At 58.2% G+C, this 22,368-nt stretch overlaps 1 protein-coding gene across 4 annotated transcripts in view; it reads left to right on the top strand.

Moving 5' to 3' along the window:
- Positions 1–3,657: 3,657 nt before the first annotated feature.
- Positions 3,658–22,368, top strand: part of MEGF8 (multiple EGF like domains 8) — a 30,189-nt gene continuing 11,478 nt past the window's right edge. The window contains exons 1-35 of one of the 4 annotated variants that reach the window (XR_011966851.1): positions 3,658–3,818; positions 6,387–6,637; positions 6,730–6,893; positions 7,174–7,380; positions 7,487–7,667; positions 7,760–7,848; positions 8,055–8,467; positions 8,606–8,751; positions 8,948–9,070; positions 9,278–9,432; positions 9,740–9,859; positions 9,959–10,103; positions 10,302–10,465; positions 10,678–10,884; positions 11,887–12,087; positions 12,193–12,420; positions 12,822–12,940; positions 13,068–13,199; positions 13,570–13,683; positions 14,025–14,267; positions 14,732–14,931; positions 15,839–16,049; positions 16,288–16,528; positions 16,878–17,010; positions 17,323–17,579; positions 17,687–17,797; positions 18,543–18,661; positions 18,735–18,942; positions 19,065–19,245; positions 19,331–19,494; positions 19,984–20,128; positions 21,081–21,312; positions 21,503–21,629; positions 21,745–21,958; positions 22,044–22,258. Coding sequence is in view for 3 of the 4 variants with exons in the window: in XM_072607918.1 (XP_072464019.1) it covers positions 6,442–6,637; positions 6,730–6,893; positions 7,174–7,380; positions 7,487–7,667; positions 7,760–7,848; positions 8,055–8,467; positions 8,606–8,751; positions 8,948–9,070; positions 9,278–9,432; positions 9,740–9,859; positions 9,959–10,103; positions 10,302–10,465; positions 10,678–10,884; positions 11,887–12,087; positions 12,193–12,420; positions 12,822–12,940; positions 13,068–13,199; positions 13,570–13,683; positions 14,025–14,267; positions 14,732–14,931; positions 15,839–16,049; positions 16,288–16,528; positions 16,878–17,010; positions 17,323–17,579; positions 17,687–17,797; positions 18,543–18,661; positions 18,735–18,942; positions 19,065–19,245; positions 19,331–19,494; positions 19,984–20,128; positions 21,081–21,312; positions 21,503–21,629; positions 21,745–21,958; positions 22,044–22,258 (6,105 nt within the window). In the remaining variant the exon portion in view is untranslated. The remainder of the gene's footprint in view (positions 3,819–6,386; positions 6,638–6,729; positions 6,894–7,173; positions 7,381–7,486; positions 7,668–7,759; positions 7,849–8,054; positions 8,468–8,605; positions 8,752–8,947; positions 9,071–9,277; positions 9,433–9,739; positions 9,860–9,958; positions 10,104–10,301; positions 10,466–10,677; positions 10,885–11,886; positions 12,088–12,192; positions 12,421–12,821; positions 12,941–13,067; positions 13,200–13,569; positions 13,684–14,024; positions 14,268–14,731; positions 14,932–15,838; positions 16,050–16,287; positions 16,529–16,877; positions 17,011–17,322; positions 17,580–17,686; positions 17,798–18,542; positions 18,662–18,734; positions 18,943–19,064; positions 19,246–19,330; positions 19,495–19,983; positions 20,129–21,080; positions 21,313–21,502; positions 21,630–21,744; positions 21,959–22,043; positions 22,259–22,368) is intronic. The other 3 variants (XM_072607919.1, XM_072607918.1, XM_072607920.1) reach the window with 3 other exon arrangements.

Genomic DNA, 22,368 nt, shown 5'->3' on the forward strand with positions numbered 1-22,368 from the left:
CCAAGTTTGGAGAGCAGAGCTGGAGTGAGAATTTGTCTCCTCATCCCAAGCATGGTGTTTGTTCCATCATCCTGTGAGCAAGCATTTATCATGTGTTACCGTGGGCATACATGATGCCAGATTGGGCTGAGGAAGATACAGAAAGTGAAGATTTTGATGAAGTCTCCTGACCTCCGAATAACTTTTTGTAAGTGCTTACTGTATATTAAGCCCTGGAAATATAAATCTTGAATTGAGGCTCTCTCTGTTCTCCAGTGGAAAGATATAGGGAAGAGGTGGCCAGGGAAGGTGAGATAGGGTGAGATAGGCTATAGGGGAGTCAATTGACACATGCCCTTTCCAGAATCAATGCTTCTTGGTGTTCAGTTGTTTTCCAGTGGTGACTGATTCTTTTGTCACTCCATTCGGGGTTTTTTTGGCAAAGATACTGCAGTGGTTTGCCATTTTCTTCGCCAGCTCATTGACAGATGAGAAAACTGAGGCAGACAAGGTTAAGTGACTTGTCCAGGGTTACGTAGCTAGCAAGTGTCTGAGACCACCTTTGAACTTTGGAAGGTGGGTCTTCCTGACTCCAGGTCCAGTATGCTATGCACTATGGAGCCACCTACCTGCCATAGCTTCCTTCTTTGTTTAATATGAAAAAACTGAGAGAAAAATGTGTTGGAAGCAAGAACTTTTACTATCAGTAAACAGCTTTCTAAGCCACCTGTCTGTTTTCTGCAACATCTTTCCTGTCATTTCCTGTGGCAAACAACCAGATTCCTGAGACAGTCTAATAATAGTTAATAATAATAGTCAGTATTTATATAATGCTTCAAGGTTTGCAAAGCACTTTAGAATCTCCTTTGACCCACACAACAACTCTTTGGTGGTAGGTGCTGTTATGATCCCCATTTCACGGTTGAGGAAACCGAGGCATAGACAGGTGAAGTGGCTGACACATTGCCTGGCCAGCTCTGCCTCATTCCCCAGATGCTCCTGGAAGTTCACGCAGGGAGGGAGGCAGGCTCTGCGTGACACAGACTCTCTCTGCCCCACTCTAGGGTTAGTGCTCTCTCCTGGTTCTCCTCCTGCCTGTCTGCCTTCTGACAGTCTGACTTCTTCTTCTCCTTTGCTGGGTCTTCATCCATGTCATGGCCCCTGTGGTTCTGTCCTGGGCTTGCTCTCTCTCTCTTCTCTCTCTCTCTCTCTCTCTCTCTCTCTCTCTCTCTCTCTCTCTCTCTCTCTCTCTCTCTCTCTCTCTCTCTCTCTCTCTCCCCCCCTCTCCCTCTCTCTCTCTCCCTCTCATCTCTCCCTCCATCCCTCTCTCTCTTTCTTTCTCCCTCATTCTCTCTTACTCCCTTTCTCTCTTATTCTCTCTCATTCTTTCTCTTTCTTACTCTCTTATTCTTTCATTCCTTTTTCTCTCTTCCTCCCTTTCTCTTTCATTCTCTCATTATTTTTCTCTCTCTTCTATGTTATCTTATTCGATAATCTCATCAGCTCGCATGGGTTTGGTTCAATTATTTTCTCTATGGAGATAGTTCTCAGATCTATATAGCCATCCCTAAGCTCTCTCCTAAGACAGTCCCACATCAGCAACTGCTGATTTTGGACATCTCAAACTGGATGCCATGTAAGTATTTTAAACTCTACATGTCCAAAATGGAACTTGATGTCTTTTCCTCACCCTGCCCCCTAACCCAGTTCCCATCTTCTGCTAGCTCCCAATTGCCGCATTACCTGGTTGTCCACCTTGACTCCTCAGTCTCTCCTACACCATATATCCAACCCATCAATAATTCTTCTGTTTCCCTCTTCACAATGCATTTCAGATAGGTCCCCTTTTCTCTATTCTAGTGGCCACCACCTTAGTTTATATTCTCATTGCCTCACACGTGGAGTTACTATAGACTTCAGAGTGTTGGTCTCCCTGCCTTGAGTCTTTTCACTCCAGTCCATCTTCTACTCAGCTGTTAAAGTGAATTTCCTAAAATGTAGGTCTAACCATGTCAACTCTCCTGTGCAATACATTCCAGTGATTCCCTGTTATCTCCAGGACCAAATATAAAGTCCAGTGATGGGCGTTGATAGCCCTTCACAATCTGACTCCCTTTACCTTTCCCATATTCTTAGACTTTACTCCTCTCTACAATCCAGCTATCTGGCCAACTTGTGAGTCCTCTGCCATGGCGCTCATCTCCCACCTCCTCACCTTTGCACTGCCTGTTCTCCTATGGCTGGAATGCTTTCCATCCTCATTACTGCTTCTTAGTTTCCCTGACTTCTTTCAAGACCTATCTCCAATCCCATGTCCAGCAGCAGGGCTTTCCAGGTCCCCTGAGCTGCCCGTGCCTTTTGTGTCCCTATACCTCTGACCCAAGTTCCCTCCTCTGATAACACTGTATCCCTGGCTATACTCCCTGGCACTGGCCCTGAGTTCTCCCACACCTCCTCCTCCTCACTGCTCACACCACATTCTGGTTAAGGAGGAATCAGAATACTCTTTTCTCCTCACTCATTTCCAACCTTTCCCTTCACCTCCTTCCCTCAGCAAACATTCTTCCTTTAAAGGTCACTCCATCAACAATTTCCATTCAATCCAAATCATGGTGGCTGTAGTCTACTGGACCCCAAAGCATCCTTCCTCTTTTCTCAAGGACTTCAGTTCCTGCCTCATTACCTTCCTCTCTTCCCTGACTCTTGCCCTTAGGCAAGGGGACTTTAAAATCTGCACAGACCCTCCCTCAGATTCTTCAAACTCACAATTACTTGGTCTTCTCATGCCCCATAATCTACTTCCTTCTCAAACTTGTCTTGCTTAAATTTTTTTTTGAAGAGAAGAGTCAGTTGTTAAATGTCAGAACACCCCTGCAATCAAACCCTTTTACTCATACACCTAGTTCAGGATCTTACCACCTCTCACTCCCAGCTAACTGGGCTTTCTGCCTTTTGTCTGTTCCCAATCCAGTTCCCTGCTCTGATAATACTGGCTATGCTTCATCTCCAGCCTCTGCACTGGCCTTCACCCATGCTTGGGACGCTATCTCTCCCCATTCTTGCCTCAGAGTTCTGTCCTAAGGCACACACAGTTCAAGGCACCATCTTCTGCCTGAAACCTTCCCAGATGGATCCAACTTCTAGCACCCTCCTTCCCAAACTATTTTATATTTAACTGTATAGACTTTATTTCACATATAAATTTATTAATTTCTTATTTATGTTGTATGTATTTTCATGCATACAGAGGAGGGATTGTTTTGTCGTTTGCACTTTTGTCCCAGGACCGAGAACACACACACGCACACACACTCTCTGTCTCTCTCTCTCTGTCTCTGTCTCTCTTTCTGTCTTTGTCTCTCTGTCTCTGTCTCTCTGTTTCTGTCTCTGTCTCTGTCTGTCTCTGTCTCTCTCTCTCTGTCTCTCTCTGTCTCTGTCTGTCTCTCCCTCCCTCCCTCTCTGTCTCTCTCTGTCTCTCTGTCTCTGTCTCTCTGTGTCTCTCTCTGTCTCTGTCTCTCCCTCCCTCCCTCTCTGTCTCTGTCTCTCTCTGTCTGTCTCTGTCTCTCTGTCTCTGTCTCTCTCTGTCTCTCCCTCCCTCCCTCTCTGTCTCTGTCTCCCCCCTCCCCCCCTCTCCCCCCCTCTCCCCCTCTCTCCCCCCTGACGCATGTGCAGGGGAGGGGGCGGAGAGGCGACGCCCAGGGGGCGGGGCCGGCGCGGTCCTCCAGGGCCCCTCTGCCCGCCGCGCTCTCGCTGCTTCCCAGGCTCCGGGGCCGCTCTGTCCCGCTCCTCCGGCGTCTCGCTGGTGCTCGTCGGGTCGGTGTGGCTCCCGGGAGGAGGTGGTGAGTGCGCGCGGCTCCAGGGGCCCGTGGGGCCCTCCCGGGCCGCCCACCCGCCCTGTCCTGCCCCCGCCCGCTCCGGCCCGGCCCGGCCCGGCCGCCCCGCAGCCTCCCGGCGGTACCAGGGCCTGGGGGGACCCGAGGCCGCTCCCTCCCCCTCTCCAGGGGACCCTCCCCGGCTTAGGGAGTCCCCCCCTCTATTGGGAGTCCCTTCCTCCATCCGCAGGGGACCCTCCCCCATCTGGAGGGCACCGCCCCCCCCGCCTGGTGGGGTCCGACCCTCCCGCCTTCTCTCCCTCTCTGTGGGGGACCCCATCTCCAGGGCCCCTCCTTACATGGAGCCCCATCTCTGGGCTCCCAGCTTCAAGGGGACCCCAAGAGAAGTTTCCCTGGACTCTGGGGTCCCTCTGCCCAAGGGAAGGGGGTCTCCCTTTCTTTTGGACGTTCACCCCCTCCCTTTGGTGGGGTGAAGGGTGGGCTTCATGAGGAGGGGGTGAGAGGGACCAAAGAGGTTCTGGGGGCCTTAGTGGACTCCAAGTCACGATGAGTCAGTGCCTTAGATGGAAGCCAGGAGACACTCAGGGCAGAAGCACCAGGCGCTCAGGGGGTGGGCATCTGTGCCAGCCTCCGAGTGGGCTGTGCTGGCTCTCCGAGGATCCTTGCCCTCTAAGAAGAAGACCACAGATGAGCCAGGAAGCATCTGAGAAGGGGAACTGTGGAGGGTTCTCTCCCTCAGGGAGGGACTTCAAGTAGAAGACCACCACTTGCAGGGTGGTCATAGGAGGCATTTCTTTTTGTGTGTAGGTTGAGCTCCGGAGGGAGGATGGAAAAGACATTTGTAGAGCACTTGCTCTTTGCGTTGACCTCACCTCCCAACAGGGAGGGATTGTTATTATCTCCAATGAGGAAACTGAGGCAAACAGGGTGAAGTGATTTGCCCAGGGTCACATAGCTGGCTGGATTTGAACTCAGGTCTTTCTGACTCCAGACCCAGAGGTCTGTCCACCCAGGCCACCATCTATGGGCCTAGATGACTGTTGAGGTTCCCTACCCTAAAGTTCTGTGTGGCATTGGGGCAGGGGGCCTTGCTCTCTTTAGCCTAAGAGGTCAGTCTTCTTTACAGGGAGAAACTTATCTATAGTGAACTGTATTAACATGTAATTTTGAACATGTGTTCCAAGTTTGTGTGTGTGTGTTGAGTATGTGGGATGTGTGTATTTGTGTGTGTTAGAGAGAGAATGAGAATGGAGGGGGACCCTTCCCTCTCTAGAGCAAGGGTTCTTAATGTGATTTCTACAGACCCCCAATTTCAGGAGGTCTTGAACTTGGATAGGAAAAAATGGCATTTGTTGCTGAGTGTTTTCAGTTGTATCCCACTCTTCATGACTCCATTTAAGGGTTTTCCACAGTGGTTTGCTATTTCCTTTTCCAGCTCATTTTACATATGAGGAAACTGAGGCAAACAGGGTTTAATGACTTGCTCAGGGTCACCCAGCTAGGAAGCATCTGAGGCCAGATTTTTTCTCAGGAAGTTGAGGCTTCCTGACTCCAGTCTCTAACCATTGTACCACCAAACTACCATTTAAAAAAAATTAACCTCTTACTGAAATCTGGCATTTCCTTCAATTATTTAAAAACATGATTCTGAGAAAGGGTCTGTCAGCTTTCCCATCCCAGCTGCCACAGGGTCCGTGACCCCAAGAAGGGTAAGCATTGCCATGTTTAGAATGCCTGTCTGCAGGGGGATTTGCTTTTGTGGGGGATCCTTCCTGCTCCTGTCCCATATGTGGAGCACCACTGTCTTGTCTTCTCCTGAGAGTATCTACTCTGTCGAGGGGTCCTTCCTGCATTGTCCAGCCCCCACCAGCACCAGAATGTCACCTCTACCAAGGAATTAGCAACCACCTCCTTGAGGGCACAGCTGGTTTTTTCCTTTCTCTGTATTCTCAGCACTTAGCTGAGAGCGCTCCTCTTTGAGGAGGGGCTGCCCCTTCCTCTTTGGGACAGCTCTTGTGTTTCAGGAAGGTTTTCTAGGTCTCCCACCTAGACCTCTTTGGTCCTGGTCCTACCCCCGAGGTCAGTCTGAACAGGTCACCTCATCTCATTCGGTCTTCACACTAGCCCTGGGAGGGAAGTGCTGTGATGTGGCTCCTTTTACAGTTGGGGAAACTGAGGCAGAGAAGTGAAATGCCTGACCCAGGGTCACCCAGTTAGGAAGTGTCTGAGGCCGCATTTGAACTAAAGTCTTTTCAGACTGTGCCATCCCCAGTTGCTTCTAAATCTTTTAGCTGCCACATTATTTTTCTGGAAGCTAAAATGCTCTTATGTGGCATGGCCTTGGGTCCTCTCTGGTTGTGGTCACCTTGTGCTGGGCGCTCTTCTCTCTGTTGGAGGAGGAAGGGCTGATGGAAAGTGGGCTAGCAGAGGTGGCAAGGGGCCCTGGGGGTGGACGACTCATGTCCTTGAGGGCAAAACTAAGACAGAGTAGAGAAGGACCCTGTGCACTCAGTGGCTCTCTGGAGGTGTGCCCCTACTGCTGCTCGGGCTCATCTGGTCTCTCTCCCCACCCAGGACTGATGCTCCCAGGTCCCCTCCTCTGAGTGCCCTCTGCCCCTGGGGCCTGGTCATGGCCGCTGCCCAGGGCCACAGCCCCTGGGCACCAGTGGCCTTGGTGGCAGTGGCCCTGCTGTGGCCACTGGCCCCGCAGACCCAGGCTGGTGACTGCAAGGGCCAGAGACAGGTGCTGCGAGAGGCCCCAGGATACGTGTCTGACGGGGCAGGGAACTACAGTGTCAATGGGAACTGCGAGTGGCTCATCGAGGGTGAGTCTAGGGGTCAGGGCCTCCCCCATGCAGGAGGGGAACTCGGGGTCCTGGGGCAGCAAGTTGAGAGTGAGCTCGGCTTGCCCACGCAGCTCCCAGCCCTCGGCACCGCATCCTCCTGGATTTTCTGTTTCTGGATACGGAGTGCACCTATGACTACCTCTTTGTGTATGATGGGGACTCGCCTCGGGGACCCCTGCTAGCCAGCCTCAGTGGCAGCACCCGCCCCCCACGCATTGAGGCCTCCTCTGGCAAGGTGTGGCTTTCCCCCTTCCCACCCTTGGCTGCCTTCCTACCTGACCCCCCCACCCCTGCCTGGTCCCCCTTCCTCTGTGTGACTCCCCTTCCTCTTCCTAGTCCCTCTCCCCTACCTGCCCCCACCTTGGTCCCCCCACCCCTGCCTGGTCCCCCCTCCCCTATGTGGCTCCCCTTCCTCTGCCTGGCCCCCCCACCCCTGCCTGGCCCCCCCCCGCCCCATCCCTTCCTCCTTACAGAGTGCCAGCTCCCCCCAGCTCTCTCTTCTCATGCCTTGGCAGATGCTCCTTCACCTCTTCTCTGATGCCAACTACAACTTGCTGGGCTTCAACGCCTCCTTCTCCTTCTCGCTGTGCCCTGGCGGCTGTTCCAGCCGGGGCCTGTGTGAGCCCTCAGGCTTGTGCACCTGTGACCTGGGCTGGGGCGGCCCCGCCTGTGCCCGTCAGGACTGCTCTGCCTACTGCCGTGAGCATGGCACATGTGCCTCGGTGAGGACTCTCCCCTGGCCTGGCCCCTGCTCTTTGAGCCCCTCATCCCTGACTTGAGATGTTTGGCCCTCAGCTGCCATATCTTCTGACCTCGGTCTCCCCACAGGAGGCAGGCCCGTGCCGCTGTGAGCCAGGCTTCCTGGGCAGGGCCTGTGACTTGCGTCTGTGGGAGAACCAGGGGGCTGGCTGGTGGCACAATGTCAGTGCTGAGGATGCCTCCTTCCCAGCCCGTGTTGGGGCAGCTGGTGCCTTCCTGTCGCCTCCTGGTCTGCTCGCTGTCTTTGGAGGTGTGGGCAGGGTCTGAGGAGTGGTGGGTGGGGTGAGGGCAGGGTGGCCAGCTGTACCCAGCCTTGCCTCCTGCCCCTTTCCCACCTCCCAGGTCAGGACCTGAACTCGGCGCTGGGTGACCTTGTCCTGTACAACTTCTCTGCCAACTCCTGGGAGCGGTGGGACCTCAGCCCAGGCCCGGTGAGGACCCTGAGTGAGCATGCCCCCTGCCCATGCCCAACCAAGATTGTCTGTCTGATCACAGGATGCCCTCATACTCTCCTCTCTGCATGCCCTTTGCCTGCCTCTGCCCACCCCGGTCTCTTTCTCCCCTGCCTCCCTGCCAGCTTTTCCCTCTCCCTCCCCATGGGCCCTGTCTCTGAGGCTGGACCTTGTCTCCCCACCAGGCCGCCCGGCATTCCCACGTGGCTGTGGCCTGGGCTGGCTCGCTGGTGCTCATGGGCGGGGAGCTGGCTGATGGCTCTCTGACCAGCGACGTGTGGGCTTTCACCCCACGGGCTGGGGGCCACTGGGAGCTGCTGGCCCCCCCTTCCTCAGGACCCCCAGGCCTGGCTGGACACGCTGCTGCCCTGGTGGACGACTCCTGGCTGTACATCTTTGGGGGCCGCACGCAACATGACCTCTTCTCTTCGGGCCTCTTCCGCTTCCGCCTCGAGGGCCCTGGGCGGGGCCAGGGTTACTGGGAGGAGGTGCGGCCAGCAGGAGGCCGACCCCCCGCTGCCACCGGTCATTCCATGATCTTCCACCCTCCGTCCCGGGCTCTGCTCGTCTATGGGGGCCACAGGCCTTCCACAGCCCGGTGAGTGGCCCAGGACAGTGACCTCTCTTCCCTCTCAGCCCCATCCCCCATCCACTCAGGACCACTGCCCCTCCCCCTGCATCCACTTGAGACCCCTGCCCTTCCCTGCCCCTTGTCCCAAGTGTCTTCACCCTCTAGGTTCTCTGTTCGAGTGAACTCTACCGAGCTCTTCCATGTGGATTTGCGTGTGTGGACCTCCCTGCGTGGTCGAGATGGTCAGCGGGGGCCCCGGGAGCGAGCCTTCCACACAGCCAGTGTCCTTGGCAACTACATGGTAGTCTATGGTGAGCGCATTCCACACCCCTCCGGCATTCTGGCTTGTGGCTGACTTGGGAGCTCCACCAGTGACTGTCTCCCCAATTTTTCGAGCCCTTCTTGCCTAATCCTTTCCAGGTGTGGGAGAGCCACTGACCCCCCCCCCCACTCCCACCCCTCACCCTCTCTAGGTGTGCCTCATCTCTCCTTCCCCTTGGTTTTCAGGAGGCAACGTGCATACCCACTACCAGGAGGAGAAGTGTTATGAGGATGGCATCTTCTTCTACCATCTTGGCTGCCATCAGTGGGTGTCAGGAGCAGAATTAGCCCCTCCAGGGACCCCCGAAGGTAGCTGATGCTTCTTGGACCCTCTCCATACTCAGTCCCCCTTAGGAAGCCCCATTTTGACCCCACCCCCCACCTGGCATGCTCTGTCCTGACCCTGCCCTGAGGACCCAGGCCTGAGGGCTCCCTGGAGGTGGCAGTTGGGGCCAAGTCTTGGAGGATGAGGAGGAAGGCAGCTTCTGACCTCCCTGTCCTCCCTTGTCCCCCCAGGCCGGGCGGCACCCCCTGGGGGCCGATACTCCCACGTGGCGGCTGTGCTGGGGGGCAGTGTCCTGCTTGTGGCCGGTGGATACAGTGGGCGGCCCCGAGGGGACCTAATGGCCTACAAGGTGCCCCCCTTCGTGTTCCAGGCGCCAGCCCCAGATGTGAGCTCCCATGGCGGGGGTGGAGAAGGGGCATGGGATGGGGAGGTTAGTTGCCCAGGTCAGGGGCCAGGTCTGAGCCTGTGAGGTCCTGGGTGGTGGAGTCATGTCAGGGTTACAGATGTTGGGCAAGGGCTGTGGCTAAGCCAAGAGACGGGGGGGTAGGGGGTTAAAGCAGGTTCTGGGGGAACATGGGGGTTTGGGGCTGCTGTGGGAGGGGTTGAAATTGTGGGGGAATGGTTCCTGGGCCAGGATGCAGGCCCAAGGCTTAACCCTGTGCTTCCTCCCCTGTCCTGGCCCACCACATCAGTACCATCTGGATTACTGTTCCATGTACACAGAGCACAGTGTCTGTGCCAGGGACCCTGAGTGCAGCTGGTGCCAAGGAGCCTGCCAGGCTGCTCCGCCCCCTGGAAGCCCCCCTGGAGCTGTGAGTGACCCTAATGCTCCCTTTGCTGTGGTTCTGCATCCACTTGCTTCTCGCAGGCCCATAACAGCCCCTGACATGCCCTCCTTTCCCTCTCTACAGTGCCCAGCAGCTGGTTGCCTAGGCCTGGCCCGCCTTCTGGGGGACTGCCAGGCCTGTCTGGCATTTAGTGGTGCTGTCCCCCCACCTCGTGGGCCCGGGGCCCTGGGCTGGTGCGTCCACAATGAGAGCTGCCTCCCCCGGCCTGGTGAGTGATGAGCTTGCCTGCCCCACAGCTTTTGCATGGGGGGGTGGGGGTTGGCTTCCTTCCCCTGGTGTGAGTCAGCAAGTCCTGTATCTGCCAGGCTGCTGTGTCACCTTTGGGGTGTGGGAAATGGCGTGCAAGGACGCAGGGCCGGGGGGGCGTCTGGCTGACCGGCCTCTCTGTTTCTTTTCCTCCCCTCAGATCAGGCTCGATGCCGAGGGGAGCAGATTTCTGGCACCGTGGGCTGGTGGGGGGCAGCCCCTGTCTTCGTCACAACCCTCGATGCCTGTGTTACCCAGAGCTTCCTGCCCGGACTCCACCTGCTCACCTTCCAGCAACCCCCCAATGCCTCCCAGCCTGACAAGGTGATGTGGGGATGGCTCAGGCCCGCCCTGGGCACATCCAAGGGCCCCTTCCTCCCTATGCCTATGAGAGCAGATCCCTAAGGGCCCTGCTGGTTCTGAGAGCAAACACCCCAGGGATTGTGGGCTTGGGAGGTGAGAGGGTACTCCTGTAAGCGCTCACTGTTGCCCCCTGTGGGTGCTCACTGGTGTCCCCTCTCTTTTGTCCCTGGCAGGTGTCAATTGTCCGTAGCACAACCATCACGCTGTCACAGACGTCCAACACAGAGACAGATGTGTCACTTGTCTACCGGGGCTTCATCCACCCGCTGTTGCCTGGGGGGCCTGGAGCCTCGGGGGCTGATGATGTCATCGTGTGGGCCCGGGCCCAGAGGCTGAGGGTCCTGGCACGGATGTCCCGGGGACCCGATAGCCAGGACATGGTGAGGGCGATGGGCAGCCTGGAGCAGGGAAGCGGCCCAAAGGAGGCTGGTGGGAGGTCTGAGATGATCCGCCAGAGCCGAGGCATCTGCAGCTTCGGTTGGGGGCCCTGGAAGGGGATGAGTGGGTACTGTTTGAGGGAAGTGAGGCAGGTGACTTTGGAAGTGTCTGCTTGAGGAAGTGGGGGGACATGGGCCTGAGGGAAGGGACTCTTAGATGAGATGGGAGCTCTGAAAGGAAACAGTTCTTATATGACAAGGAGACAGCAGGAACAGGATGAATCCTGGGCTGCTCTTCCATCTTGGAATGTGCCAGACCCCAGGGGCCAGTGGTGAGAGGACATGGACCCAGCTATCTGCTGCTCCCAGTTCTTGGGCCCAGGCCTTGTCAGGAGGAAGGCCTATCTCCTCAGCTGGCTCTGGCCCAGGACAGGCCCCTCGGGCCAGCCTGGCCCTTCTACCTTCACACAGTCGCTTACATGTGAGGGGTGATTGTGCAGGAGTCTGGGAGTGGGTAAGGGGCTCTCCCACAGACATGCATTGAGGAGCCTGGCCTGCATATGTGGCCTTCCCACTGCTTCTGACTGAGCTCCTGAGGCAGTCGGGCACAAGGGGCCAAGCAGGGTCAGTCCTGGGCAGAGGGCCCAAAGGCACAGAGGGGTCATGGGGGCCACACCTTAGCTTTGGCCCAGGGCTTCTGAGGAGGGGGCCCAGTGGGATGGGGCTGTCAAAGTGCCCAAAAGAAGAGGTGCTGACACATTCTGGGGGGAGATTTGGGAATCCATGGGGTAGGAGTCTAGGAAGGGGAGTGGGATGTGTCAGGGCCGAATTGGGGGTAGGTTGGGGGAGTTGAGGGAGAAGCTGGAAGCATCCAAGTCTGCAGGAGGGGAGGTGTGACCATTGATCAGGGGATGGACTGCTGTTTGGGGAATCCTGGGGAATGAGGTATCTTATGGTGGATCTGAGGCTTTCTTAGGCTTTCTTCCTTGTCCTTCAATCACCTAGGAGGAAGTGGGGCGCTGGGTAGCCCAGCAGGATAAGGAGATCCGCAGGCTCCAGCGCCCTGGCTCAGCCCGCCTCTTCCCCCTCCCCGGCCGTGGCCACAAATATGCCGTGGAGATCCAGGGTCAGCTGAATAGCTCTGCGGGGTCTGGGAACAGCGAGCTCACACTGTTATGGGACCGGACCGGTGTGCCTGGGGGCAGTGTAAGTGCTCAACTGTGGCCCCCCCCAGCCCTGTCCTCAAGGCCTGGCTGGTCAGCTGCTGACCCCTAGGCCCAGCCTGCTGACCTCTGACTGTTCCCTCCCCAGGAGATCTCCTTCTTTTTTTTGGAGCCCTTCCGCTCATTAGCTTGTACATCTTATACCTCCTGCCTGGGCTGTCTGGCGGACCAGGGCTGTGGCTGGTGCCCCCTCAGTGCCTCTTGCCTCCTTCGCCAAGATGGCGCACGCTGCAGCGGGGGTGGGGCCCTGCTGGTGCTGGCTCCAGCCCTCTGCCCACTCTGTGAGGAGCACCGCGACTGCCACGCCTGTGCCCAGGTTCTGACGGTCACTGCGGGGCTGGGAGGTGGGGCCCCAAAGTGGACCTTGAGCATGGGACCTAGCGCAGGTGCAGCTGTAGATCCTAGAAGGAAGAACTTGCTGAGGAGGTAGGGGCTGGGGGAAGGCTGATGGAGGGGGCAAAGAGGGGGAAGGAACGGTTGTGCCTTGTGGTCTTTGAGGCCCTGTCCTTTGAGTTATCAGGAGTCTGTGAGACAAAAAAGATGAGAGGGGGATGAAGGGCTTGTAGGACTTGGATGGGAGGGGGGTGACATTCTAGGCAGAAACACTGAAGTGGAAAAAACCTGGTGAGTGTGAAGACTAGACCAGGTGTGGTGGATGTGGGGGAGGAGGAGTCAGGGGGAGGCCCCTGATGCACTCCTGCCTCTCCTCTCCCTCAGGACCCTTTCTGTGAGTGGCAGCAGAGTCTGAGCAGGAAGGGAGATGCCACGTGCAGCCGCCGGGGCCGGGCTGGGTCAGCTGTGAGGAGCCCGTCTAACTGCCCCCCGCTCTGTAACCAGTGAGACCTGTCCCAGGGACCCTGAGGGGATGGGCTGACTCCATGGAAGGGTCAAGGGAGGGAAGTGCCTGACTGGGAGTGTGAGGCTGGCCAGATCTGGACTCTGACCCCTGGCTCCCTCTTGCAGGCGACACTCCTGTGAGACATGCCTGGCCAACTCTAGCCAGTGTGCCTGGTGCCAGTCTACACAGACCTGCTTCCTCTTTGCTGCCTACCTCGCCCGCTATCCTCATGGGGGCTGCAGGGGCTGGGATGACAGGTGGGCAGGATCAGATCAGAGACTGAAGGGACAGGGAGAGGTGGGGGATAGTGGTTAGTTGGGTGGCCCAGTCAGTAGAGCCCTGAGCCTGGAGTCAGGAAGACCTGAGTTCTGACCTCAGACAGACTAGCTGTATGATCCTGGGCAAGTCACTGCTGTGTATCTCACCTTCCTCATCTGTATAATAGGGATGATAATAGCACCTGCTTCCCAGGGTTGTTTCTTGGCTCAAAGACAGTATTTGCAAAGTGGTTTGCAAAGCTTAGGGTGCTCTATCAATGCTGGCATGGTGGGATGGGGGCGTGGGTGAGAGTTGGAGGACAGGGAGGTAGCGTCTCCCATGCTGACAGATGTCCCCTCCCCGGCCCAGTGTCCACTCAGAGCCGCGATGTATGAGCTGTGCGCGTTTCCTCTCCTGTCATGATTGCCTGCAGAGCCATGAGTGTGGCTGGTGTGGGAATGAGGACAACCCGACCCTGGGCAGGTGAGGGTGAGACCAGGGCAGAGTGCTGGGGGGCTGAGGAGGGGCGGGAGCCTCTGTGCATGGGCTCATGGCTGTCGTTTCATTTCTCCATCCCCTGCATTCTCTCATGTGTGCCATCACCCCCTGCTCCCTGGCCTTGTGGCTCTCTCTTACCTTCTGCCTGCCTCTCCCTCTCCCTCCCTGCCTCCCTCTCTCTTTCTCTCCCTCTCTATCTCATCCCTTTCTTTCTCCTCTTACTCATTGTCTCCCTGTCTTTTATCCCTCTTCCTTCTTACCCCATTTCTTCTTCTCCCCCTTTACTCTCTCCCTTTCCTTTGCCCTTCTCTGGTCCTAATTCCTAGGTGCCTCCCAGGAGACTTCTCAGGACCTATGGGAGGTGGTCCCTGCTCCCTGGGAGCTGGAGAAGGGCTGCCTCCAGGGCTTCCTGCCCACTGGTCATATGCCCAGTGCCCAGATGTGGATGAGTGCCGCCTGGGCCTGGCACGGTGCCACTCCCTGGCATCCTGCCTGAACACACCAATCAGCTATGAATGTCATTGTGGGCATGGTTACCATGGTGATGGGGTCACCCACTGCAACCAGACGTGAGAAGGGGTGGGGTTGCTGTGGTGGGAGAGGAGATGGTACCTGGAAGGTTGGGACTGCTTCTTTTATTGGGTCTGCCCATGAAGATTTGGGTCTCCAAAGAGATGACTCTGGAATCATGGGTCACCAGTTGGAATGGGGTCACTATGGAGATGTGGGTCATGGGTTATGAGATTGCCGTGGAGACATGGGTCAATCAGTTGGAATGGGGTTGCCATGGAGATATGGGTCATCAGTTGTAATGAGGTTGCCATGGAGACGTGGGTCACTAGTTATCATGAGATTGCCACGGAGACGTGGGTCATCAGTTGGAAGGATATAGCAGTGCAGATGGACCCATGGTGTTGTGTGGGTTACTATGGAGATGGTGGGGATTAGTCTCCTAGTATGTGAAGGTAGGCATTGGGAGCCTAGGCTGTGCCTGCTTCTCTGACTCATCTTTCTTCCCTCATTGATGCCCTAGGTGCCTGGAGGACTGTGGCCATGGCACATGTAGTGGCCCCCCTGACTTCATCTGTGTTTGTGATCTGGGCTGGACCTCGGACCCCACTCTGCCTACACCTGCCCCTGGGCCTCCTGCCCCTCTCTGTTCCCGAGACTGTGGCTGTAACTTCCACAGTTACTGCTACACCCAGGGGCCGGGAGTCTGTGATGAGTGTCAGGGTAAGGAGGGGCCCCCAAAGGCCAGGTAGCCTCAAGTCATACGGGGAAGGCTGCTGGGCTGGGCATTAGGAGCTCCAGGCCCCTTCTGTGAACAAGTCCTCTGGACCTCAAGGTTGTCAAGTGAAAGACCAGAGGATGAGACATAGGTGATTCCCAAGACTCCTTCCAACTCTGACTTTCAGTCATTCTGTTTAATAAACCCTGAAATGAGCCCCAGGCTTGAGGGCAAGGTGAACAGTTGTTTCATAGAATCTCAGAAAGTCCTATCTAGGAGGGGCCTTAGAACTGGGGATGTCAGGGCTGGGAGGGGCCTTAGAACAGGGGATGTCAGAGCTGGGAGGGGCCTCAGAACAGGGAAGGTCAGAGCTGGGAGGAGCCTTAGAATAAGGGATGTCTGAAGTCTTGTCTGGTCTGTCTCTCCTCGTAAGCACCCTTGGCTTTGTTATCTCAACACATAGCATACTTGGTGTGGAATGCATGCTGGATTTGGAGCCAGAGGGCCCAGGGTCAGCCCCTTTCCTGCTCCTTGCCTTCGTGTGTACTGCCCCTCTGGGGCAGGTCACTGGACTGCCTCAGTCCTCAGTTTCCTCATCTGTAAAATGGAGAAGATGGGACCAAGTGATCTCTGGGGTCCTCCCTCTGACCCTAATCTGCTATATCCCCCACAGTGAGCTGCAGCAGTGCTAATTAGTGATAAGTTGGTGGCAGGTCGCCCTTCCCAAGGGACCCCTGCAGGTGGGCAGTGAGGTGTGCGATCTTCCGCTGCCTTTACTATCATGTCTGAACACTTACAAACCAAACTCCAGAGTCCTTCCATCTAGCTCCAGGCTTTATATTGTAAGTCCAGTGCAGTGGCTGGTTTGCTGTTGACGTTTCCTTCCTCCCACTTGTGCCTGGTTCTCTGCAGACTGGACCTGGGGTGAACAGTGTGAGCAGTGCAGGCCAGGTAGCTTCGGCAATGCCACAGGGCCCAGCGGCTGTCAGCCTTGTCAGTGCAATGGGCATGGGGACCCCCAGCAGGGCCACTGTGATGGCCTCACTGGGTTGTGCTACTGCCAGGACCACACAGAGGGGGCCCACTGTGAGCTCTGCGCAGCTGGCTACTACGGGGACCCTCGGTGAGCAGGCAGTGGGTGGAAGATGGGCTCTAGGCAGGTGGTGGGTTTGGGACGGATCCTGGATAAGAGTGTGAGTGACTAAAGAGAAGCTGGGGTATGGGCTGGAGAGGATGGAGTTGAAAGGAACCTGACGGGTGGTCCTTGTGGGGTCACACTAGGGACTGGGGAAAGGGGGGGGGTCACCCAAGGAAACCACCAAGGGGTGGGCAGATCTCTGATTCCTTGTCCTACCCTACAGGGCTGGGGGCTCATGTTTTCGGGAGTGTGGGGGCCGAGCCCTCCTCACCAACGTATCATCTGTGGCCCTGGGCTCCCGCCGAGCAGGGGGCCCCCCGCAAGTGGACAGTCAAGCTGGGCCTGGGCTGGCTTACTGCGTGTGGGTGGTGTCAGCCTCGGAAAACTTGGAGCCCTGCCCTCCTGGGCTTCCCTGCCCCCCATTGACCCTCACCTTTTCCCCAGACAGTAGCACCCCTTGCACGGTGAGCATTTGGAGAGCATTGGTGGGCTGGGGGCCTCTAAGTGGGACACATCCTCTCTGCTTCTGAGACCCCACCCCCTTGATCAGCAGACCCCACTTCCCCAGGACTTAGACTTCGCCTCATGGGGTGCTGAGCAAGTAGAGAAGCACCACCCAGACACGAGCCCACCAGGGCCTGACAGACTAAATCTGACCTCCCCTTGCCAGGCCTGTGAGGACAGGACTGTGCCAGGGGTCTCCCAGGGGACAGGGGCTCTGGGCATGTGGGGCCAGAGGCACCCCAGCACCCCCAGACAAAGCTCCCCTGTTCCCTGAGGCCCAGCCCCTTACTGACCTCCCCTCTTCCACAGCTAAGCTATGTCCTGGCTTTCGATGGCTTCCCACGATTTCTGGACACGGGCATTGTGCAGTCTGACCGGAGCCTCATTGCAGCTTTTTGTGGCCAGCGGCGGGACCGGCCTCTCACTGTGCAGGCGCTGTCAGGTACCTGGGAGTACCTAGGGGTATTAGAGCCAACCCTGAAGAAGGAGGCCTGAGGCTCTGGTCCCAAACCAGGGAACTACACCTACTGGGTCAATGAGGGGGAGCCCCTGAACTAGTTCAGCCTCCTCCCATGCTCCCACCCCCCAGAATGAGGGGAGCCCCTGGGCTGACTCAGCCGCCTCCCATGCTCCCACCCCCCCAGAACGAGGGGAGCCCCTGGGCTGACTCAGCCGCCTCCCATGCTCCCACCCCCTCAGAACAAGGGGAGCCCCTGGGCTGGCTCAGCTGCTCCCTGTGCTCCTGCTCCTCCAGGGCTGCTGGTCCTACATTGGGAGGCAAACGGCTCATCTTCATGGGGTTTCAACGCATCTGTGGGCTCCGGCCGCTGTGAGATGGGACCGGGGGGCCCTGGGAGCTGCCCAGCCCCCCAGGAGTGTGTCCCTGAAGAAGCAGGAGGAGGTGGGGCTGGCCGGTGCCGCTGCCCCCCAGGCTGGGCTGGCCCTGCCTGCACCCTCGCCCTGTGCCCTGGGAACTGCTCTGCCCACATTGGGGGCGGTGTCTGCAACCAGGTGTGAGCAGATGGTGGGCCACGGGTTGGGGTGAAAAGGGGAGTGCGTGTTCAGGCAGGGGATGGCCTGTCTTTGACCCCAGATTTCCTCCCCCATCTTCTCCTCAGAGCCTAGGATTGTGCGTCTGCTTTGAGGGTTTTGGGGGAGCAGATTGTGCCACCTATCTGGACGGGGGGCAGCTTGTCTGGGAGACGCTCCTGGACAGCCGGCTCTCTACTGTGAGTCCTGCCCTGGGGCCCAACCCTGATATCTGGGAGGGACCCTGGGACCCAGGCCAACTCCTCTGCCCAGGGGGACCCAGGGCCATGTTTGCCTGCTCCTTCCCTCCCTCAGCTCCCAGCCCAGACACCTGAGGGATCTTTGAGGAAGGCTCCTTCTTATTCCTCACAGTCTGTGAGTGTAGACCCCGTTGTTCTGGGTGACCACCTCCTTCCTGCCCAGCACTGATGTGTGGATGCTCACATCTCTTTGGTCCTACTGAGGACAAGGGGGCAGGGGCGGGAAGGGAGGGAGAGAAGGACGGAGCAGGGGGATAAGAGACAGACTGACATGGGGGTGTGGGAGAGAAAGACAGAGACAGAGAGATAGAATGGCCTAGGGGTATGGGGAGAGACAGAGAAAAAGAGAGGGATAGATAGATTGGCATGGGGGACTGAGAGACAAAGAGAGGCAGGCAGACAAACAGACTGATGTGGGAGTGTGGGGAGGAGAGAGACGTGAAGGCAGTCCCAGCCCTGCTGGCTGGACTCTCAGGGCTGTGTTTTGGGAGCCCTGTAGAGTCAGAGGGAGGCGAGGGGCTGCTAGGCTTCCTCCTCACCGCCCTTCCGCTACATGTTGGGGGGGTGGATCTTTAGGTCAGACATGTTTCCACCTCCACACACATGCACATGTACACACAAACACACACTCACACACTCTCCTTCCGTCACCAGACCCAAACTTGAGTCCTCTGTCTCCCTATAGGATACAGCGAGCCGCTTTCTGCACCGTCTGGGCCACACCATGGTTGAGGGGCCTGACTCTACCCTGTGGATGTTTGGGGGTCTGGGCCTGCCTCAGGGGCTCTTGGGAAACCTGTACAGGTGAGCATGACCTCCAGGGGTGCTGGGTACCTCCTTGAGCAGCTGAGGGCTGACTGCCTGGCCCTCTCCACAGGTACTCAGTAGGGGAGCGACGCTGGACCCAGATGCTGGCTGGCTCTGAGGATGGGGGGCCCGGGCCCGCGCCCCGCTTGTTCCATGCGGCCGCCTATGTGCCTGCTGGCCGTGGCGCCATGTACTTGCTGGGGGGTCTCACAGCACAAGGGGTCGCCCGGGACTTCTGGGTCCTCAACCTTACCACCTTGCAGTGGCGCCAGGAGAAGGTGAGCAGCTCCTGACCCCCCTCCTCCTGGGTCTGACCAAGTCCCTTCTTGTCCACACTGCTCTGTGGCAGGTCGTTGCCCTTGCCTGCCTCCTTGAGCTGCTCTCTGTTTCCTGACCTCAGACCCCACAGACCCTACTACTGCCTGCGGTGGCCGGCCACACGCTGACCTCCCGGCGAGGCTTGTCCCTGCTGCTTGTTGGGGGGTATTCGCCTGAAAATGGCTTCAACCAACAACTCTTGGAGTACCAGCTGATGACGGGCACGTGGCTAGCTGGTCCTTCGAGCGGGACGCCACCCACCGGTGAGGATGACAAGCCTGGGGCTGGGTCCGCTGTGGCCCTCCAGGCTCTCACTGCCCATCTCTGCGGCTCCTCTCCTTCTGCCAGGCCTTTATGGTCACTCGGCGGTCTACCACGAGGCCACAGACTCACTGTATGTCTTTGGCGGCTTCCGCTTTCACGTCGAGCTGGCTGCCCCGTCCCCGGAGCTCTACTCCCTGCACTGCCCTGACCGCACCTGGAGCCTTCTGGCCCCTTCCCAGGGGGCAAAGGTCAGGGTCACTAGGCCCCCCCTGGGAGGCAGAGGATGGGTGAAGACACTGCCACAGAACATGGAGGGTCAGGATGAGGTAGCTGAGGTAGGGGGGTCAGCACATGGGAGCCCCCCAGGGAGGTAGGAACTGAGGTTGGCCCCATGCTGCCTCAGGTCAGCCAGGTGAGCTCAGAGGGGCAAGATTTTCCTGTGTGCCCCAGGCATCGAGGAGGGCTTCTAGGAAGGGGAGGCTTGGATGAGAGCCTATGGGCCAGAGAAGAGCCTATGTGGGGAGCTGAGAGGGGATTCATCTGGGGGGTGGGGATGGGGGAAGGCTTCAGCCAGGTCTCCTAGAGGGAAGGGTTTGAAGGAAGGAGAGCTTACCGAGGAATGAAAGGGGGCAATGCCTGGGGGGTTTCCTGAGGTTGTGTGATGGGGAGGATCTGGGGGAGCAGGGAAGGGCCCAGACAGGTGCCCCTTGTGGCTGTGACTCTGCCTCCTCACCCAGCCCAGGCCCCGGCTGTTCCACGCGGCAGCCCTGCTTGGGGACACCATGGTGGTCCTGGGGGGCCGCTCGGAGCCGGATGAGTTCAGCAGCGATGTCCTGTTGTACCAGGTCAACTGCAACTCCTGGTTGCTGCCCAACCTGACCCGTGAGTGGCAGACCCTGTGAGGGTGGGGCAGAGGGGTGTCAGGGCTCATCAGCCTTTCTTCCTCCTCAGGCACTGTGGGAGGGAAGCATCAGTTACAGACTTGGAGCGAGTAAGGGGCCTCTGAACCTTCCCATTTTACAGATGAGGAAACAGGCCCAGACAGAAATGCTTTGACTGGCCCCAGGGTGTATAGCTAGGGAGGAGTGCCTGAGGGGACAGGAGTCCAGGCCCAGTGCTTACCACTGCCCCATCATGGATGGTCACTGGGCAGTGCTTTCACCGGCCATCCACCTGCTTAGAATTTGACAGGCAGCACCCTGTCCTCAGACAGCTCTTTGTGGGGCCAGAAAATGTTCCCAGTGACTCCCAATCCAGGGATCCCTGACCTTGGCCTCAGTCTGTGCTGCCCTTTTGCATGAAGTCACCCTGAGTCAATCACATCCTGGCTGAGGCTGGCTCTGCCCAGGGCCTGTGAGGGCTCATCCTCCAGCTCAGGAGCCCACTGACCCCCTGTCCATGTCTGCCTGTGGGCCTCTCCTGGTCTCTGTTGGGACTCTCTCTCTCTTCCTCTCTCTCCCTCCCTCCCTCCCTCTCTCCCTCCCTCTCTTTCTCTCTCTCCCTCTCTTTCTCTCTCTCCCTCTCTCTCCCTCCCTCCCTCCCTCTCTCCCTCCCTCCTTCTCCCTGTCTCTCCCTCCCTCCCTCTCTTCCTCTCTCTTCCTTCCTCCCTCCCTCCTTCTCTCTCTCTCTCTCTCTCTCTCTCTCTCTCTCTCTCTCTCTCTCCCTCCCTCCCTCCCTCCCTCTCTCCCCCTGGCGCTCCTGGGCCTTGGGGTCCCTGACTCTGTCTGCCCATCTCTCTCCCTCCGGCTCCAGTCTCTCCACTAGCTCTGCTCCCCTCCTCCTGCCTTCTTGGACCCTGTCTCTGAGCCTCCTTCTCTGCTTTGGCCACCTCCAGGTCCAGCTTCTGTGGGGCCCCCAATGGAGGAGTCCGTGGCCCATGCTGTGGCAGCTGTAGGGGGTCGCCTCTACATCTCAGGGGGCTTCGGTGGGGTGGCTCTGGGGCGCCTGCTGTCACTGAGTGTGCCTTCGGACCCCTGCCACCTGGTGCACTCCCCCGAGGCATGTAATGCCTCAGGTGCTTGCAGCTGGTGCCATGAATCGTGCCTGTCAGGAGACCAGGCCCACAGGTGATGGGGAGATACCTGGGACTAAGTCCAAGGAGGGGAGAAGAGGCAGGTCCTGGGCTCCCTGTGCCCCCCTTCCTGGGAACAGCCCTGGGACAGAGGGAGGAGCAGCATGATCCCATGTTAATGGGTGGGGAAGGTCAGTGCCCCCCACCCCAGTGTTCTTCATGCGCTGCTTGCCCCTTGTCCCCAGGCTGGGCTGCAGCAGCCCCTCCTGCTCCCCCATGCCCCGCTCGTCAGAGGAGTGTCGCCGTCTGCGCACTTGCAGTGAGTGCCTTGCCCGCCACCCCCGCACTCTGAGATTGGGGGAAGGAGAGGAGGTGAGGTGCCCCCCACCCCCTCTGAGCTCTCTGGGCCACAGTCTGGGGTCCCCAAAGGGAAGGTGGGGGGCTGTCCCCCTGGGGGCTCTGGGCCTGAGCATCCCACTCCTGGCAGGCTGCCCCGCCACGGTGTAAGTGGTGCACCAACTGTCCGGAGGGCGCCTGCATCGGCCGCAATGGCTCCTGCACTTCAGAGAATGACTGTCGTATCAACCAGCGTGAGGTGTTCTGGGCCGGTAACTGCTCAGAGGCCGCATGTGGGGCGGCTGACTGCGAACAGTGCACGCAGGAGGGCAAGTGCATGTGGACGCGCCAGTTCAAGCGCACTGGTGAGTGCCGGGGAGGTTTCAGGTATCATGGGGATCACAGGGGCTGGACCAGGGTACCAATGCCGGCTGCCCTTCCCTCTGCCAGGGGAGACCCGCCGCATCCTCTCAGTACAGCCCACCTATGACTGGACCTGCTTCAGCCACTCACTGCTCAACGTGTCCCCAATGCCCGTGGAGTCATCACCCCCCATGCCCTGCCCCACTCCCTGCCACCGCCTCACCAACTGCTCCTCTTGCCTCGACTCCAAGGGTGCTGACGGGGGCTGGCAGCATTGTGTCTGGAGCAGCAGCCTCCAGCAGGTGGGGGATGGGGGCCCTGGAAGGGATGAGCACCATAGGCGCCCTGAGGGAACAGGAGCCCTGGGAGGTGTGGGCACCACAGGAGAGGAGGGGCAGGGGCTGCCCTGAAC

The sequence above is a fragment of the Notamacropus eugenii genome, chromosome 5 (genome assembly GCF_028372415.1).
Source record: "Notamacropus eugenii isolate mMacEug1 chromosome 5, mMacEug1.pri_v2, whole genome shotgun sequence".
NCBI lineage: Eukaryota > Metazoa > Chordata > Mammalia > Diprotodontia > Macropodidae > Notamacropus > Notamacropus eugenii.